This window comes from Cornus florida, unplaced genomic scaffold, assembly GCF_030987335.1.
Source record: "Cornus florida cultivar Cherokee Brave unplaced genomic scaffold, ASM3098733v1 CherokeeBrave_3.0.0_Hap2_Chr08, whole genome shotgun sequence".
Taxonomy (NCBI): domain Eukaryota; kingdom Viridiplantae; phylum Streptophyta; class Magnoliopsida; order Cornales; family Cornaceae; genus Cornus; species Cornus florida.
Window position 1 is genome coordinate 7,188,354 of NW_026775578.1, and position 21,477 is coordinate 7,209,830.

General features: G+C 40.1%; 1 protein-coding gene across 7 annotated transcripts in view; it reads right to left on the reverse strand.

The window, feature by feature from the left end:
• Window positions 1-982: 982 nt before the first annotated feature.
• LOC132269144 (uncharacterized) overlaps window positions 983-21,477 on the reverse strand; it is a 57,704-nt gene continuing 37,209 nt past the window's right edge. For 3 of the 7 annotated variants that reach the window (XM_059770216.1, XM_059770209.1, XM_059770214.1), the window contains 2 exons: window positions 1,527-3,653; window positions 983-1,426 (listed from right to left, as the gene is read on the reverse strand). Coding sequence is in view for 5 of the 7 variants with exons in the window: in XM_059770209.1 (XP_059626192.1) it covers window positions 3,594-3,653 (60 nt within the window). In the remaining 2 variants the exon portion in view is untranslated. The remainder of the gene's footprint in view (window positions 1,427-1,526; window positions 3,654-21,477) is intronic. The other 4 variants (XM_059770213.1, XM_059770211.1, XM_059770212.1 and 1 more) reach the window with 4 other exon arrangements.

Genomic DNA, 21,477 nt, shown 5'->3' on the forward strand with positions numbered 1-21,477 from the left:
AAACAAGATCATCTTAACATATATAAAACGTATGTCCTGGTGAGCAAGTAAGCACAATAGTGAATGACAATGACGGTCGGTATCATGGTCAAATTTAGACTATTATTTGAAATATAAGGTCAAATTCAATTTTACTACTGTCACGGTCGTAGAAAAATAAAAACTGAATTTGAAGAAATAAATAGAGTTGGTACATGAAACATTGATACCTGTCAAAGGAAAAGGATGTTCCACCACTATACCTCTCAAGTTTTGATGGGTTAGTGTGAGTTTATCCCGTGGTTATGTGGATCAGGATTCTCTCCGATCTTACAATAGTCCAGTTCCATCATTTTTTATTTATATATACGGAAACTAAAGCCATATATATTATATATACATCACAAATACGTCATCTCCTTCCCTCTCTTCCGGGATGGGATAGTTCATAATATTGATTTGTTTCCAAAAAGAATCAGAACTCTATTTCTCCATTACCTTGTTTCCATAAATTCTTCTGTTTCTTTGTTTACGTAAGTCATTTAATTCCAAATTACCAAGCAGCACCTGAGCACAGAGAATTATTTCCAGAAGAAATCAATGGCAGGAAAAAGAAAATAATCACTAAAAAGGAAGGAAGATAAGTGAACGCTACCTAGAAAAAAGAAAGAATTCCTCTGTTTATTTGTTTGTTTCATGTGTAAATTTTTTGGGTTTAAAATAGATACAAAGATTTGCAGAGCAATTTCGAATATGTTCTGGATTGGCATGATTTTTTTTGTTTAATTATTTGTTTATTACATAATATCCCAAATAGGCTGATCATAGTTCGGATTGGTTTGCTTTGGGAATAAAGATCAAGCTGAACCGGTCCCCACGGATTGGCAAAAATTGAAACCGAACTGATCCATGGGGGTCTTCAATCCGAACCAAACCAATCCGTGAAGTAACGGATCGAATCGGTTCGGTTTCTGCAGATTGGGCAGATTGGGCCTTGTCAATCTTGTTCATTTTTTTTTTTTTTAAATATAAATACAAAATCAATGATTTTTACAGGGAAAAAGAAGAGTCCATGGCAGCAAGGAAACCCTAAATGAAAAAAAACACAAAGAATCAAAATTTCAGAAAAAGCAAAACACCTCCTCAATCGAGTCAATCCGAGATAGAGTTTCATATGGGTCTATTTTCCAATGAAAAACTTTAACTTTACATCTTGGGAAGGGTTAGGGCAATGGATTCCCTGTCTTAACAAAAGAAAATAAACTGAAGGTTTACAAGCACTGGCCTGAATCGCACTCCAATGACCTGAGAGATCGGCGGCGTTCACCAAATAGATACGAGAATCCTCCGTGATGGAGTACACAGTGGAGCCCGAAGCCACATAGTTACAGTTCAGCCACGGGATGGCCGTCGGCGTCGTCGTCTTCCAGAATAAGAAGATCCATCACTGTGTTATGGTGATTAACAGAAAATATTGATGTTATTTACAAAAAATATTCAGAGAAGAGGAGAATAAGAAGATCCATGCAAAAAATTTGTGAACTCACCGGAAAAGAGGTAGATCCACTCGAAGAGGTCGCCGTTGCTTCGATACGCAGAGGTCGCCGTTGCTTCGAATTTGGTGAACAATGGATTGAGAGGCGAGAGATTAGAAGGCGAAGAGTGAACAAAAACAGAGGTGAAGAGTGAAGACCGTCACAGAGGCGAAAATAACTAGAGTCTAGAGAAGAGGGTGAAGAGAGAAGAGGCGAGAGAGGCGCGGCTGTAATAACTAATGAGATGCCAGATGAGAGTAATGAGTTATTTGGGAGCTAGGGTTAGAATAATGAATAAAAAAAGAAAAAAAAATACGGTAATAAGCAAAGTATAATCATTAACTCTAATTGAATAAACACTAATTCAAATTATAATCACCATAATCGGATGATAATCATCGACTCCCATAGGGCCCCTCTGGGCCCATGCTGGCCCATTAGTTTTAATTACAAAATAGCCTATAATTTATAAAAGTTTTCAAAATGCCCCCCTTGAAATAATTTTTTTCTAAAAAATGGCCATTAATTTTAATTACACATAGGCCAATAATTTATAAAAAACTGAAAAATGCCCCACTGAAATAATTATTTACCCTTGGGCCAATTAATTTTTATTGCAAATAGGCCTATAATTTATAAAATTTTACAAAAATGCCCACTAAAATAATTATTTTTTAAAAATATCTTTAATTTTTCCTTTCTTTTCATTCTTACTCCTCTTCTTCTTCTTCTTTTTCTTCTTCTTCTTTATATTCTCTAAAAAAAAAAAAAAAAAATTACATTCCTTTATTCAAACTATTTTTTTTTTTCTCTTCAAAGTTTAGTAATTAAATTTGTTGCTAGGACTCTTAAGGTGTATTTTAAGTTATTATTATTTTTAAATAATTATTTTTCAAATTATTAAATGTTATTATTCCACCATTATTACAGATCTATTTTTTGACTTATTGTCTTGCATCACTATTTGCTTGAAAAAAATATAATCTTCTTTAATAAGGCACCCCCCCTGAAACAAATTCTTGGCTCCACCCCTGATCGACTCTGATCGAAGAAACACTAGTTCAAATTATAATCTACTTTAACATCCTAAGCAATACGTGGTTTGTTTCATACTTATATTATACATAAAATCCCAAACAGTATGTAGTTTATTTCATGCTTATGTTATATGTAAAATCTCAACAAAATTCTACTGAAGAGAGTAATTAGAGTACATAATTGAGTAGCAAAAAGATTAAGAACATACACGAAGAGGTAGAGAGAAGAACAACACATACCGAGTTTCTTCTTCAATTCCAGAGCAACAAATTATGAATCAATGAACAAACAATTTTTAGACGAAGTGAATAAAAATCCATTTTTTTATTATATCAATGAAATTTTGTACCGTTGTTAAGCACTCTTTGAATAAAAATCCATATTTTTTTTTCTTTTGATGACCTATGTTGTTTTGATAAATATCTATTAAAAAAAAAACTTTGAAAACAAAAAACAAAGATGGAGTCGTCACATGAATTCCTTTTCTTGGGGTTAAATATGGGAATTACTACCACATATATTATAAACACTTCTCGAAGAAAAATGATACCTGGGCATAAATGGCCAGCCATCCCAGGCCCTTGCATCCAATGTGAGTCCCAAGAATTGTTAGAAGCAAGGTTTACTTGGTTCTGAAGGCTGTCGTTAATAGAGAGATCAGAGACGCTGCTCAATATAATATAGTGTCCCAGGCAGAAAAAACAAAGTGGCCTTCAAGGCATCAAGCAGCGTCCCATATCAGTGCTCCATGGTCGGTTTCTTTAGAGGCTCTTTCACCAAGTATGATCATGTCTGCATGTGTTTCACTACTAATATATTTTAATCCAATGCATTCATTCTCCCATGAAAGGCAGACCGCAATTATCCCCCAAATGATCCATTAAAAGGTAGTATGAGTAGAACATTTTGGCAAATAAATTATATTTTGAGTTCTAAAACATATAATCTTAGCCTGGGTGTTTCTATTATATTACTAATTATAATTTATAATAAAACGTATATTACACATTGAAATTCACCCAAGCAAGCAAAGGAACCTAGTCAACTCCCTAAGGTCAAACCTTCGGACTTAAATGCTGAAAGTATCATCATTCTTGGACCCTGAAACAATCAAAATGAACATAAAATGAGCAAGAGACTAAAAGTTTGGAGGGCCGGAGTCAAGTATCTTACAGATATAATAAAATAAAAAATAAAAATGGGAAAGAATAAAGGAGAAGAAATTCTTAAATCACAACCCATGAACTTGATCCAAAAATATAGACACACTACCAACTAACTGCTTAGAGAGATTGTATCCAATAAAGCCACAGATGCATCATGCATTGATCTTCATCTAAGCATACTTCATTATAACGCTGTCACAGTGAGTGATGTATGCAGGGGCAAGAAACGTTCTGACACCATTTGCTGTAGGTTGGTATGGGTTTGGAATCTTCTTTCCATCCCAACAGAGTCTGCAGCTCCGACCAAGCCTGACTTTAGACGGGAGAAAATGAAAAAGATGAAGCCCCCTATCAAGCCTAGATGGTGAAACCCAAATAAGTTTTTTCTTAGTTATCCTAAACTACAAAGTCCTAGACGTATGCATACACATCACTATATGTGTTGGGGGGGGGGGGGGGGGGGGATGACATCACCATGATTATGATGCATAGAGAGGTTCATTCAGTGAATGGTTCATACATTTGGCTTATGCTTCCATTCTCACATAGTGCTCCAAAGCCCCTAATGGTTGATAACTAGATGTGTATTAACTAAGTGGTCCAAGCAGAAGAAACTCAAAAGTCACCATGTCTAATATTCACCAACTCTGTTCTTGTTAGAAGAGTAATTAGGTTTTACATATTGCAAATGAACAAACAAATATCAGGACTCGAAAAAACAACACTTTGATGACTGATGTTGCATCAACCAGGAGAAGTTATCGTAAACAATTGACCTGGTTGGAGGAAATAGCTGTTACCATATTGAGTGAACACATACCAAACAACAAATAAATAAATAGAAAGGGGTCTAGGGCTCAACAAAGAATTTTAAGGTGAAATGAGAAAACCAGTACAAAATAGCTTATGTAAAAGCTTACAGGTAAACAGGTAATACCAGGGGACGGGCGGAGTTAGAATTTTAATTCAGAGGGGGGTGCAGTGTAAAAACAAAAAAAAAAAAATTATAATTTAAATAAGAACAAAAAAAAATTACATACTATATACATTATTCTGAAGTGCAAAAAGAAGAATGTTAAGAAGTAGGGGGCCAAAAATAATAAGAAGAAGAAGAAAAATGAGAAATTTGAAAGGAAAAAAAATTATAAGTTGAGTAAAGAAGGAAAATTTAACCTTCCGGGATGGGATAGTTGATAATATTGATTTGTTTCAAAAAAAGAACCAGAATGCCATTTCTCCATTACTGTGTTTCCATAAATTTCTTCTGTTTCTTCATCGATGCAAGTCATTTAATTCCAAATTAACAAGCAACACCGGAGCCCAAAGAATTATTTCCAGAAGAAATCAATGGCAGAAAAAAGAAAATAATTACTAAAAAGGAAGGAAGGTAAGTCAACGATACTTAGAAAAAAGAAAGGAATCCTCGGTTTATTCGTTTGTTTCGTGCATAAATTGTTTGGGTTTAAAGTAGATACAAAGATTTGCTGAGCAATTTCAAATATGTTCTGGACTGGTATGATTTTTTTCTTTAATTATTTGTGTAATGCATAACCCCCCAAGCATTTTGTAATTTAAGTCAATATCACAACATCACTACATAATCCTACTAGATGATATGCAAATACTTTTGTGCATAACATCCAAGCCGTTTGTATTTTAAGTCAATATAAGTTGTACGCAACATCTCAACATAATCCTACTGGATGGATGATAGTCATCGACTCTAATTGGAGAAACACTAGTTCAAATTATAATCACCATAATCGTACTGGATGATAGCCATCGACTCTCTAATAGAAGAAACACTAGTTCAAATTATAATCTACTTAACATCCCAAACAATGCGTGGTTTGTTTCATACTTATGTTATACGTAAAATCCCAAGCAGTATGTACCTTATTTCATGCTTATGTTATATGTAAAATCCCAACAAAATTCTACTAAAGAGAGAAATTGCAGTACGTAATTGAGTAGGAGAAGGATCGGGAACAGACACGAAGAGACAAAGAGAAGAACACCAACACAGACCGAGTTTTTTCTTCAATTCCATAGCAACAAATTATGAATCAATGAACAAACAATTTTTAGACAAAGTGAAGGGAATTGACTTTTATCACAGGAATTCAATTTAAACCACGTAAACAATATGAATTTGGAATGAACAAACAATTGTTAAAACAAAGGAAACAAATTTGATGATAATCAAGGAATTTCACTGGAACCCAAAATAAAATACCAGAGACCAAGGAGAGAGAGGAAGACGACCTAGAACACAAAAATGAGAGTTAAATAATATTAAACTGGACCCACTTTCTCTATAAAAATAGCTTATATCGTATTTTGAAAATAACGATTAAAGCTTTTATATATATGAAATACAACTTAAAAGAGGGGTGGTGAAAAATTAGTTACTCAATATTTTTAATTGACGTGACACTTTCACAACCACTTATTCCAAAGAGGAGAAAACTGGGAGGAAATTTTGTACCGTGGTTAAGCATTCTTTGAATAAAAATCCATTTTTTTTTTCCTTAGATGACCTATGTTTTTTTGATAAATATCTATTTAAAAAAAAAAACTTTGAAAACAAAAAACAAAGATGGAGTCGTCACATGAATTCATTTTCTTGGGGTTAAATATGGCAATTCATACCACCTATAGTATAAACACTTCTCGAAGAAAAATGATTCTTTGGAGCCTAGGCGCGAGGTGCACCGCATGAGTGAAGTGGGCGCACAATTGAAAATTTAAACTACAATAAAAACATTCATATCTCATAAGTCATATCAATACTTCAAAAATTAATATCAAATAAAAAAGAAAATCCATCAACTAAACAAGCATCCAACAATCATAAAATAGAGCACAATTTTGTTTTCTTCAAAGGCAAAGCAGATTTGTTTTTTTGAATGGCAAAACAAAGCACAAAAAGAAATAAATCTGTTAACAAGAAAAAAAAAACACTGTTAACAAGAAAAGAAAAGAAAAAACAGAGCCAAAAAAATAGACGCAAATGAAGAAAGAAAAGTAGATGAGAAGAGAGAGAGAGCGTTAAAGGAAAAAAGGAGAAAAAACCGAGTCCCCACCCCCCCCCCCCCCCCCCCCCCCAAAAAAAAAATAAAAAACAGGGAGAGAAGAAAACTAAACGAAGAGAGAGAGAGAGAGAGAGAGAGAGATGTAAACAAAGATAAGAAGAGAGGAGAGACAAGCAGAGGAGAAGAAAGAGAAGAAGAAGAAAGAACTGACGTGGCTTTGTCAATCGTCTCGCGGTCTCACTCATTCGCTGTTCGGTTGACACTTTGACTCTTGGGCTTTCTTATCTGTTTATTATTTTGAACAAAAGTTTCTTATCTCGTACGATTGGGCTTTCTTATATGTTTATTAAGTTGCCAAAAGTATCATTTTTGGCTTAAGAAATAAAAAAATCATAGTTTTAAAAAAAAATTAGTGAGGCGCACCTAGACGCGCTTGACAAACAAGAAAAGGCACACCCGGGGCGCGGGCCTAGTAAACATCAGTGAGTTTGGGATGACAACAGGTGCTACACCTGCGCCTTGAGCCTAGGCACGCCTTTAACAACACTATTCACTCCTACTTTTTACGCCTTTGTAATCGATTCCTACGGTTCTCAAGGAGTAATGAACAGTGCATCTCTCTCGATGGCTTTTTAATTCATATATTGACCATTCAACCATTTAATTAACTAACTCTAAGTTGTTTACTTGCGTTAGATATGGAGAGAGAAGCTGAGAGTTCAAAAAAAACAAATAAACAAGCAAGGCGGAAGCACTGATTAGAGAATGGTGGTGAGCTGGTGTAGGGAGAGAGAAACCTTCCCAAAGAGAAAATAGGTGTTTATGAGGGTTGGCATAGAAATATTCCTCCACAGTGGTGGTTGTGGTGTTTAGAACATGATGGTTTGATTCAGATGAGGTGGGATTCAGGATTAAGAGAGTTTTAATAAAGTTCAAACCACGGACTATAATATAAATCCTGACTAATTTTTTAATATATTTTTTAAAGTAATTAATGTATAAAAATGCATTCAAAAGGGGATCGCATCCCTCAAAAAATACATAAGACCAAAAAGAGCCTCTAAACCCCCATAGAACACAAAAGATCAACAAACTCCTCTGTAGATCTACAATTTTTCCCTAGAACCAAACAAAAAAAGGGTGCCAATAATGGAGAACTTCAAAACCCAATAGGATTTCCCTTTCCTCCTATTTCTCTCAAGCTAGATGAACCAACAACACATAAAGGTGAACCCTCCAAAAATCACGGACTCAAACCCCCACTAAACAACCTTTCCAAGCCTCAATCAAACATCTGGAAGACTTCGGCATAACCCACTGATACCCGATCAGACCCAACATCAAAATCCAACAATCCCATGCCACCGGGCAATGCAAAAGAAGGTGATCAACCGTTTTCTAATCATTCTTGCACATAAAGCACCAGTTAACCACAATATGTTTTCGTGTCCTTCAAATTTTTACAAAAGATGGATATCCATGCAAAAAACACCACTTTGAGAGGAGCCTTCGAACGCCAAACAGCCCTCCACGGAAAGGGGGAGGTCAAGGTATCCGAAAGACACCTATAAAGAGACCTAACATCAAAGCGACCCTGACAAGAGGGAAGTCACACCCAAGAGTCAGAAACATCTCCCATGATCTCCTGGCGATACAACAGATCCAAAATAACAAAAACATCCTCAATTTCCCAATCCTAAAAATGCCTCAAGAAACGAACATCCCATATTGTTCTCCCACTATCAAGGCGATAGCAGTCGACCACCATAGCCTGACGATTTGAAGCAATCTGGAATAGTCTAGGGACAACAAGCTCAAGAGAACGATCACCACACCAAACGTCCTCCCAAAAGCGGATTCCCCGGACATCCCGGGCTTAAAATCTAATATGTTTGGAGAAATCATGTCATCCCTTTCAAATAAATTTCCAGGCCGATCATCTTGAAAGCCTCTCCTCATAAGAGCACCAACCCCAAATCTCCAAAGCCATTTCCTTAGCAAGGCAATACTGAATGGAGGAGTGCAAACACAATCCCATCTCGCCAAATAAAACTTTAACTCCAGCCCCTTACCTCCGCACAGAAAGTTCTGTTGTAACCTCTCAATTCTCTCAGCCATAAAAGAACAAGGAATCTGGAAGATAGATAGGAAATAAGTAGGAACACTCAAGAGAGTACTTTTCATCAAGGTAACCTCCCACCTTTAGAGAGATACTGTTTTTTCCATCCGGCCAACCTCTTCTCAAATTTCTCAACCACTGTGTCCCAGTTACCAACTCTCCTAGATGGAGCCCCAAAAGCAATCGCAAATAAGTAATGGGAAAAGAACCAATACTGCAGCCCAACGTATTAGCAATAGTGGAAATCCGAAAAACATCCCCAACAGGAGGAACACTCAAGAGAGTACTTTTCATGAAGGAAACCTCCCACCTTTAGAGAGATACTGTTTCTTCCATCCGGCCAACCTCTTCTCAAATTTCTCAACCACTAAGTCCCAGTTACCAACTCTCCTAGATGGAGTCCCAAGAGCAATCGCAAATAAGTAATGGGAAAAGAACCAACACTGCAGCCCAACGTATTGGCAATAGTGGAAATCTGAAAAACATCCCCAACAGGAACCAACACACTCTTCTCCACATTCACCTTTAAACCAAAGACGACTTGAAACCAAATCAAAATGCATCTCAAGAATCTCATTTGAAACTCATATGCGTCACAGAAAACCAACGCGTCATCAGCAAACATTAAATGAGAAATCTCCAACTAGCTAGCAACATCTCTGCCCATCCTGAAGCCTCTCAAAAAACCCAAGTCCACAACCCTTGCCATCATTTTGAGGAGACCCTCCATCATAATAAGGAAAATAAAGAGAGAAAGCAGGTGCCCTTGTCTCAACCCCCTGAAGCTGCCAAAAAAGCCCGTCAAGGCACCATTCACGAGGACCGAAAATCTAGCACTAGAGATATGGAACTCAAACCATTTTCTTCATCTCTCCCTGAAGCCAATTCTCTCAAGAAGAGAGAAGAAAGCTCAAACTCACGTGATCATAAGCCTTCTCTATATCCAGTTTACACAAAACCCCTGGGACCCAACTACTCAATCTAAAATCAAACACATTTGCCAGCAATAAAAACTGAGTCCAAAATCTACCGTCCACTAACAAAAGCAATTTGAGAGTCCGAAATAATCCCGTCCAAAATCTCCCTTACTCTCAGTGCCAAGACCTTAGCAATTAATTTGTAAATGCATCCCACCAAATTGATGGGTCTAAAGTCCTTCACATCCATAGCTCCCCCCTCCCTTCTTAGGGATAAGAGCAATAAATGTAGTGTTTAGGCTCTTCTTGAAACGCCCTTAAGAATGGAAGGCATGGAAAGCGTTCATCATTTCCTCGTAACCACCTCCCAGCTCTCAATAAGGAACCTCATAGAGAACCCACCACGATTGGGAGCTTTATCTCCATTACAACTCTTCATAAATGGGTGTAATCAAGGGTTACCAAATACTCCACATCCACCCCGAAGGTGGAGATTTATCAGCTCTTAACATTTCAAATCATTCTTACAATTGGATTCCTCAATCGATTTCAAATGAGGTTTCCCTCGCAATCGTGTTGCATTCATCATTGGATCGACGTCGTGTCATCAGGGTCGTCCGATCGTGGCTACAAATTGCCGAACTATCAACCCTTCATGTTGCCATCATTAAAACATCAAATTGATGGTTCCGTGATGAAAATAAGGGTCATTTTATGCAAAATCCCTCAAAATTTCATTCGGAGTGGGTTATTTTCATCGTTAGATCCAAAGGAGTCACCAGACCATCCGATTGCGATAAGCATCAAGAAAATACTAAAATTCTGATTTTGGTGCCATTTGGGGAAGCTTCCCAAGACCTTCAAAAGTCCTTTTCTAAAAAATTGGGACATTTGCTACACATATGTAAAGTCCTTTTTGAAAAAGAAAAAGATGATGGCCAGGAAGCCCATTTCAGAGAAGCAACAAAAAGTTGCTTTTAGAACCACCTTTAAAGAAGGCAATTTTCTTTATAGATAAATTTGTTACTTTACTAATTTGTCCATGTAGTTTTAAATGATTGACAAGAATATCCTATATTCTCTCTTGGTCCTTCGTTCCTCCACCACCACTTTCTATGTCGTCTTCTGCCATCACCATATTTCACCATCACCATATTCCACTACCGCTACCTTTTGCCATCACTACCTTTCACCAATACCGCTACCTTCTGCCATCACTACCTTCCACCAATACCGCCTTCCGCTACCTCAGTCGCCTTTCGCTACCTTCGCCGCCGCCGCCACCCACCACCACCTTCCACCACTGCTGTTACCGCCATCGCCAGCCTCCACCACCACCTCCACCTTCCACCTTCCACCACCATCTTCCACTGCCGCCATCCGCTATCGCCGCCTACTGTCGCCTTCCGCCAATGCCATCTCCCACTATTGCTTTGATCACCACCTTCCATCACCAGCGCCACAACCACCTTCCACAACAACTGCCACTGTCGCCTTCCATCACCACCTTCCAACATTGCTACCACAACCACCTTCCACTGCCGCCCACTTTCTATTTGATGCTTGCAAAAATTGTCAAGGATAAGGGATAATATTGTTAAGAAAAAAATAATTTGAAAGTTGGATGTATATTTAAGAAATACACCTGCGAAACGACATTTTTCCCATGAATTCCTTTTAACAAAATTCCTTTTATGAAGGCCTTATCAATGAAAGGACTTTTGATATCAAGAAGCTCCCCCAAACAGGGCCTTTATTTATTTTATTCAAATAATTCCCGAATTATCTAAACCTTAATTGGTTTTGTTACGACAAACGTAGCGAACCAAGCAACATGACAGAAAAATAAACACACTACACAGAACACAAAGATTTATACGTGGTTTGACAACTGCCTTCGTTCACGGTGGAGATCCGGCAAAAATCTTCACCATGTGTAAAATCGGAGATTACAAGTTTTCAGGCCCTCACTCTGTTTCTGTACGAATTTCAGAGTCTCTCTTACACCACTCTAAACCTTAAGTGCCCTTGTATATCGGGCTACAAGAGACTAATTAGGGTCCACGACCCAGGAGCAAAAAAGGGTAAAAAAAAAAAAAAAGGGTCAAACAGGCCCACACAAAGCCCATTCAACGGGTCGTAAGCGGGTCACAACACGACCCAGCACCAAATTCGGGCCACAACATCACAAATCTCCACCTTGGCTCGAATTACGCCATGCTCCACAATCTTCAACTACTCATTTCGCCACCTCCACATGCCCCTAAGGGCCTTAAAAACTGTAAGTACCAATCAAGTCCAGATAGTGTCTCAACTTGAGAGTAGGAATGACCTTAGTCATCATATTTACCGGATACTCTGCTATCCCAATCTTCCTCACTACAATCTTCCTCTCATGGAACATCTGATTTTAAATCCGATGTATGGCATTATGACCATCGCAAAACACAGTCAAATCATCATGCTGCAAGCCCAAATCACCAACCAAGCCTCTCATCTATACAACTTCTTTCACTGCCTCTGTAGCTGCCATGTACTCGGCCTCAGTAGTAAACAATCCAACTACGGACTGCAAAGTCGCCTTCCAACTGATCCCTCTCCCACAAAGAGTGAAGATATACCCTTTCAAGGACCTCCTCCTATCAAGATCTCCAGTATAATCCGAATCAACATATCCAGTAACACTCCCACAAGTGTCATTACCTTTGTGATAGACTAACCCAACATCAATAGTACATCACAAGAGTCGTAATATCCACTTCACAACCTGCCAATGGGCCTTCCCAGGTCTATCTATGTATGTGCTCACTACACTAACTGCATGCGAAATGTCTAGCTTAATGCACACCATAGCATACATAAGGCTACCAACTGTACTAGCATAAGGAACATGAGACGTGCTCCACCTCCTTCTCGGTTCGTGGTGACAATCGTGTCGAAAGTCTAAAGTGGGCAACCAATGGAGTATTCACAGGCTTTGATGCCTGCATACCAAAGCGTTCTAACACATTCTCAAAGTATTTCTTCTGTGATAAATACAATCTGGCCACTCCTCTGTCCTTGTGAATTTTCAATACCCAAAATCCTCTTTAGAGCACCAAGATCCTTCAGCCCAAATTTACCACTAAGCTGAGCCTTCAACATGTCGATTTCACACATGTTCTTGCAAGCTATCAACATATCATAAACATACAACAACAAATACAAATACGAACCATCTGAGAGCTTCCTGTGATACACATAACTGTCAAACTCACTCCTACATTAGCCATTCCCAACCATAAAGGTGTCAAATCACTTGTACCATTGTCTAAGAGAGTGCTTCAGCCTATACAAGGACTTCTTCAGTAGGCAATCATGATCTTACTTTCCCAAAATCTCAAACACCTAAGGCTGATACATATAAATCTGCTCTTCTAACTCACCATGCAAGAAAGCAGTCTTGACATCAAGTTGCTCAAGCTCCAAGTCATACAAAGCAATTATAGAAAGTAACACCCGGATTGAGCTATGTTTCACCACAGGAGAAAACACTTCATTGAAGTCCACCACTTCCCTCTGTGTATAGCCCTTCGCCACCAAGCGTGCCTTGTACCTCGCATCTTCCACCCCTAGAGTTCCTTCCTTCTTCTTAAAGACCCATTTATAGCCCACAATCTTCTGACCCTTAGGCTTCTTAACTAGCTCCCAAGTTTGGTTTTATGAAGAGACTCGATCTCCTCACTCATGGCAATAGACCACTGTGCTGACTCTCCACCTGTGATGGCCTCATGATAAGTACACGACTCATCAATATCCTCTTCCACACTAAGTGCATAAGCAACCGAATCAACATGTGAAAACCCATACTTCTTAGGTGGCCTAATATCTCTCCTAGGCCCGTCCTTAGCCACAGTATACCACTGCAACTGTTCATTTCCCTTAGCCCGAAACTGCACATGCTTGTGAGTCGACCGAACAAGATTATCCTCTAACTGAACCTCTACAAGCTCCACCGGCTCATTGACACCCTAAGCTCTCCCTGAACAAACTACCTCCTTCTGCTGAGTAAACATCGCAGACTCGTGAAAGATCACATCCCTGCTAACAAATATCTTCTTTCTCGAAGCCTCTAGGCACATAATCTATATCCGTTGACCTGGGGCTGATAACTACGAAATATGCATTTCTTAGCCCTCTCAATTCAAGTTTCCCCTCATTCACATGAGCATACACTGGACACCCAAATATTCACAGATTATTGTAACTAGCAGGAGAACCAGACCAGACCATACCTCCTCTGGAGTCTTGAGGAGTTGATGGAGACCGGTTCACCAAGTAACTAGCTGTAGAAACAGCTTCAGCCCAAAACACTTTGTCTAACCCTGCATTGGACAACATACATCGTGCCCTCTCCAATAATGTTTTGTTCATCCGTTCTGCAACACAATTTCGCTACGGAGTCTTCCTCACTGTGTGGTGTCACACAACCCCATGAGTCTTGCAGAATTCATTAAATTCTCCATCACAAAATTCCATGCCATCCATCCCCCTCTCACTCATATGCCCAAGCCGCATATGCCACAATCTAGTAGTATTTGAATCCGAATTTGAGGACGATACAGCAACTAAACCCGTAATTGTGCTACCCTCCAGAGCATATAAACCATGCTTCTTCAGTCTCTTCAACACCACAAGAGCACCCTTTGAAACCCAAATGACTCCACCTCCAACTTTGTATGTGCACCCGATGGAATCCAGCGTACCCAGGGAAATCAAATTCTTTCTCAGTTCTGGTACATAACTAACATCAGTCAATGTCCTCACTACGCCATCATACATGTTGATTCGAACTGTATCAACATCTACAACGTTGCACGCAACATCATTCCCCATAAAAATTTCCCCTCCATCAATAGATCGATAAGAGGTAAACTAGGCCATGTTTGGACAAGCATGAAACGAGTAACCCGAATCAAGAATCCACTCATCGCAACACCTGCCGACTGAAATTGTGAGAACTTTACCACCATTTGAATCATTACCCTTTGCAACAACCAGACTTTCAACTTCAGAGGATTTTCCCTCTCCATTTCCCTTCTTATGCTCCAGACAATCTCTTTTGAAGTGCCCCAAATATCATCGCTAGAATTTCTATTCTACTTGGTTTTGGCCAGACTCATAAGGTTGAGCCAATTTGCAAACCTTGAATGTGATTGATTTTCCCTCTAGTATTATTTTACGGATGCTTTATTTTATTTTATTTTTTGACTTGCCTATATAAAGGCAAGAGATGTAAGTTTGCAAGTAGACACTTTTTTAATATAATTTCAAACTCTCTCTCTTGTTAGTGTGTTCGTTGTGAATTCAAGGGTTTTAACCCTGTTCTTTATCGTTTCCACTACGTTAGTTGATATTAGAACAAGGTCCCGAATCCAAGATTCGCCTTTGTTTCGATGGCCGGTACACGAGATGGAAGCAATCCCTCCAGCGACGGTGATCGTGATGGAGTAGCTCTTTTAAGGACTCAGTTTACTGAGTTCTAGACCAACATTAATTGAACCTTGCTTGATATGCATAAAGTATGCGCAACTATTGGCGAGATTGACAACGGTAGAACTTAACCGCAAGAACAACAGGTTGCCCAACGACGGTGATCATGGACGTCTTGCTGGTTTTTGGAAATAATTGAGGCCGATGGGAAATTGATGATTCCAGATATTTTCATATGAAGATTGACCTATCCACTTTTCAAGGTCATCTTCGTATTGAAGAATTTTTGTACTGGATTAGTGAAGTTGAGTGTTTCTTTTGCTAGATGAAGATCAGGTGGAGAAGTAAGTCAGACTAGTGGCCTATAAGTTGAAGGGCGGCGCATCAACATGGTGGGATCAAGTGCAAACTACCCGCGCACACGATCCAGTACGTACATGGGTCAAGATGAAGAAGTTGATGAAAGCCCGATTTTTACCCCTGATTACGAGCAGGTTCTTTATCGCACACAGGGAAGTAAAACGATTACTGAATATGCTGAAGAGATCTATCTGTTGTCATCCCGTAACAACCTGGTGGAGCCATAATTTAGCATGGTGGCCCGTTTTAAAAGCGGGTTACGATGGGATATTGAAGAGAAAGTGGTGTTGCAACAGCTATTTAAACTGTCCGAGATCGTCACGGCGGCAGAAAGAGTAGAATCGTTACTAGAGAAGTCGAAAATTCGGTCCCGTGGTTCATATAATACCCCACATCCTACGCATGAAATGGGTAAACAGACTGCGATAACCCCTATTACGACGACATGGAGAGGCATTGGAGATGGTTTATCAAAGGCCAAAAACCGCAGCACCCATAGGACCTGGAAGGGAAGCCCCTGCTGCGAGAGAAAATCCCTATACACACCCAAGTATGAGCAAGTGTTTACAGTGTGGAAAACCTGGCCATAAATCCAATAATTGCCCCAAGTGACCAACAGTAAATTTGGTCGAGCATGGGGAAGACGAGAGCCAGGAAGGTGAGTTCGACAACACCTTTGAAGAAGAAGAGGTGATTGAAGGAGACAATAGTGAGTTGTTGTTCCATTCTTTAGTTGTGAGGAGGTTGAAGTTCACGCCAAAGGAAGAGGAAAATCCATAGTGTCATAACGTGTTTCGTACACGTATTGTTAACCACAAGGTATGTGACGTTATTTTTTATAGTGGCAGTAGTGAGAACATTGTTTCCTCAACAATTGTTCGAAGATTAGGGCTTAAAACAGAGAAAGATCCACATCCATACAAAATTAGATGGATCAGAAACGCGAGTAACTAAAACCTGCAACGTTCCATTCTCAATTGGGATAGTATATGCAGAGGAGGTGAGTTGTAATGTAGTGGACATGGATGCATGCCATATGATCTTAAGGCAGACCATGGCAATTTGATGTCGATGCCACTCAACGTGGTAGAGATAACGTGTATATTCGATACAAGAATGGTCAAAAGATTGTTTTTGGTCCACTAAAAGAGATCGGAAATTCAATTATGTTGATCAACAGTGAGGAATTCTAGGGCGAAGTAAAGATAGCCTCTGAAATTTTTGCTGTTATGTGTAAAGGGGAAATGGTTGAACAATCACCTTTTACAGTAGCAGCAATAGTGCAACCATTACAGCAAGAGTGTAGTGAGTTGGTGCCGGAAGACTTGCCTGATAGTCTCCCGCCTATGAGGGGCATTTAGCACCACATTGACTTGGTGCCCCGGGCGAGCCTGCCAAATCTACCACACTGCGGGATAAGTCCCAACAAGAGTCAAATCTTACAAGAGCAAGTGGAAGAGTTACTGTAGAAAGGGTTGGCTCAGGAGAACACGAGCCCATGTACTATTCTCACCAGAAAGATGGCAGTTGGAGAATATGCGTTGATAGTCGCACAATCAACAGAATCACTGTCAAGTACATATTTCCTATTCCACGATTGGATGATATGTTGGATATGTTGGCGGGATCGAAAGTCTTCACCAAAGTGGACCAGAAAAGCGGATACCATCAGATTAGAATCCGCTATGGCGATGAGTGGAAAACGACGTTCAAGACAAATGAATGATTGATTGATTGTACAAGTGGTTAGTCATGTCATTTAGATTATCCAACGCGCCAAGCACTTTCATCCAGTTGATGAATTAGGTACTCAAACCATTTATTGGTTGATTTGTAGTTGTTTATTTCGACGATATTCCAGTTTATGGTCAGATAGAAGCATAACACCTTTTTTTTTTTTATATAAGTAAATTGTATTAAAAGCGTTCAAAAAGGGGAACGCGACCCAAACTATACAAAGACAAAACGAAGCCTATGAATTCAAAGAACTCATAAAATCAACAATCTCCTCAAGAGAGGAGTAGTCTCTCCCCTGACCCCAACAAAACAAATTACAAATGATAGAAAATTTTAACACCCCAATGGAGGATTCCTTTCCTTCAAAAGATCTTCCATTACGCTCTCTCCAAAGGCTCCACCAAATACAAAAAGGGATCACCCTCCAAAAAACCCTGACCTGAGCCCCCACCCATTGGCCCCTCCACATATCTAACAACTCCCAAGATGTCCGAGGCATGACCCAATGAATACCAAACAGGCCAAACATCAAACTCCAACAATCATGAGCCACAAGACAGTGCAACAAAAGATGATCCACCGACTCCCCATTAATCTTGCAAAGACAACACCTATTAACAATGATATGTCTTCTCTTCCTCAAGTTGTCCAACGTCAAAATCTTACTCCAAGCAGCAGTCCACACAAAAAAGGCCACCCTAAGAGGCGCCTTAGACCTCCACACCGTCTTCCATGGGAATAAGGTACCATGAAAACCAGAAAGGCACACAAAAAAAGAACCGGACCTGGAACATCCCCTGAGAAGAAGGCACCCAAATCAAGGAATCTGCCCTAGACCCCTCCACCTCCTGTCCGTAAAGAAGAGCCAAAAACCCAGTGACATCATCCAGCTCCCAATCCTGAAAAGCTCGCCGGAAACGCACATCCCAAGACAACCTTCCACTATCAAGGCGATAATAGTCAGCAACCATTGCATGTTTGTCAACAGCAATCCTAAAAAGCCTGGGAAACAAAAGGGCCAAAGGCCTATCATCACACCATGGATCCTCCCAAAACCGGACAGTTCTTCCATCCCGAACTCTGAATCTAATATGTTTGGAAAAGGTATCCCACCCCTTACCAATGGCCCTCCACACCCCCACTCCGCCAACAGACCTGACTGATCTAGCTGACCACCCTCCTCTCTCCTCCCCAAAGCGACATGAGATAACCTTTCTCCATAATCTATGTCTTTACTTACCAAATCTCCAAAGCCACTTACCAAGAAGAGCACAATTGAAAGTGGCCAATCTCCTAATTCCAAGCCCTCCCAACCGAATAGGCCTGCAAACCTGTTCCCATTTGACAAGATGATACTTGAACTCTTCACCGCGACCCCCCCAAAGGAAATTACGTTGGAGCATTTCTAGTCTTCTAACAATAGAGGCTGGAATACGAAAAAGCGAAAGAAAGTACGTTGGAAGGCTTGACAAAGTGCTCTTCACTAACGTAACTTTACCGCCCTTTGACAGATATTGTTTTTTCCAACCCGCTAATCTTCTCTCGACCCGCTCAATCACCGGGTTCCAACTTCCCACCCTCCTAGCCGAGTCCCCCAGTGGCAAACCCAAGTACGAGATGGGAAAGCGTTGCGTCCCACATCCTAGAACAACAGCCAGAGTGTCCACCTCCTGAACTTCCCCCACAGGAACAATCACACTCTTTCCCACGTTAACTTTCAAACCAGAAACAGCCTGGAAGCAAACCAAGACACATCGCAGATACCTCAACTGGGAAATATCAGCCTCACAAAAAACAATAGTGTCATCCGCAAAAAGTAAATGAGAAATCTTCAACTGCTGAACTGATTCAGGGCCAATCTTGAAACCCCTAAGAAAACCCAAATCCACCGCCCTTCTCATCAGCCTGCTAAGGGCCTCCATAACAATAATAAAAAGAAAAGGGGAGAGAGGATCCCCCTGTCTCAACCCACGAGAACTGCCAAAGAATCCCGAAGGAGAGCCATTCACCAACACCGAAAACCTGACAGTGGAAACACAAGAAACAATCCACTTCCTCCATCTCTCACCAAAACCCATCCTCTACAACAGATAGAACAGGAAATTCCAGCAAACATGATCATAGGCTTTCTCAATATCCAGCTTGCACAGAACACCAGGAGTCCCACTACGAAGTCTAGAATCCACACATTCGCTAGCAATAAGAGCGGAATCCAGAATCTATCTACCCCCAACGAAAGCATTCTGAGACTCAGAGATAACTCCATCCAGGACCTCCCTCAATCTAAAGGCAAGGACTTTAGCAATGATCTTGTAAATGCACCCGATCAGACTAATGGGTCTAAAATCCTTCATATTAGAAGCACCACCCTTTTTAGGAATAAGGGCAATAAAAGATGCATTAAGCGATTTCTCAAATCGCCCCGTGGAATGAAACTCATGAAAAGTGCCCATAACCTCATATCGGACCACCTCCCAGCTTTCCAGCAAAAATCTCTTCGTGAAACCATCTGGACCTGGAGCCTTATCACCATTGCAACTCTTTAAAGCCTTCAGCACTTCCTCCTCCGAAAAAGGATTTTCCAGCCCATCTCTCTCCAAGGCAGAAATAGAATCGAAGTGAAGACCATCTAGACGAGGTCTCCAACGAAGAGGTTCAGAATAAAGTCCTTGATAGAAAGAGACAATAGCACTTCGCACCTCCTCCTCCGAAGACAAAACTGCACCATCCACACACATCCGCCCAAATATGATTACTCCTCCTATTAGCATTAGCAGTTCTGTGAAAAAACTTCGTATTACGATCCCCCTCTTTGAGCCATAATGCCCGGGATTTCTAACGCCACGAGATTTCCTCCAAAAGAGCAATCTCCACACATTCTGCCTGGCAAGCTGCTCTTCTACTGCGTTGAGATTCCGAAATAGCACCCTCCCCTTCCAATCGGTCAATCTCCGCAATAACACCTTGTGCACTTGAGACGGGTATTAATAACTTTGGAGGATAATAAGTTTTTCATTAATCTAAGGAAGTGTAGTTTTGTGACCCCAAGCATACTATTCCTAGGCTATGTATTTTGTAGTGATGGCATTTGGGTAGATGAGGAGAAGGTGAAGGCCATTCGGAGTGGGCTACGCTAAAGAATGTGGGTGAAGTACGCAATTTCCATTTCTTAGCCACGTTCTACCGAAGGTTCATCAAAATCTTCAGTAGTATTGTGGCTCCCATCACAAAATGTGTGAAGAAAGAAAAATTTCAATGGGAAGAGGAAACTGAGATGAGTTTTGCCTTGATCAAGGAAAAACATTCAACATCCCCAATCTTAGTCCTTCTAGATTATGAGAAGCTATTCCAGGTGGATTGTGATGCCTCAATAGTGGGAATCAGAGCAGTTTTGTCATAAGAAGGAAGGCCAGTAGCGTTTTACAGTAAGAAACTGAGTGAAGCACGCATGAAGTGGATTACCGATGGTTTGGAATTCAATGAGGTGGTGCAAGCTTTGCATACGTGAGAGCATTATATCCAGCAAGAGTTCGTGCTGCTTACAGATCAATAGGCACTGAAATCCATTAACAATCAAAACAGTGTTAATCATATGCACGCAAAATGGGCGTCTTATATCCAACGATTTACCTTCTCGCTAAAACACAAGTCAGGCTAGCATAACAAAGTTACAAATGCACCAAGTCAGAGAGCAGCTTGCTTAAGAGACTATGAAGGCTGAAATCACAGGGTTCAAGTGCCTGAAGGAGTTATATAAGGCCGACGAAGATTTTGGACAAGCCTGGGCAGCATGTAAAACGAGCAAATCCTTTAAAGGGTTTCACATGCATTAAGGATTTATCTTTAATGGCAATCAGTTGTGTATTCCACGAAGTACTTTGCGAAAGAAGTGGTTCGTGAATTGCATGGAGGATTTGGGGCGTGATAAGACGCGAGAGCTGGTGGAAGAACGATATTATTGGTTACAACTCAATCGTGACGTGAAGAACCATGTGCGGCGGTGCTCAATCTACCAAAATAATAAAGGCGAATCACAAAATACTGGCCTTTACGCACCACTGCCTAATCCAGATGCTCCATGAGAGGATTTATCCAAGGATTCTGTTCTCAGGTTACCGA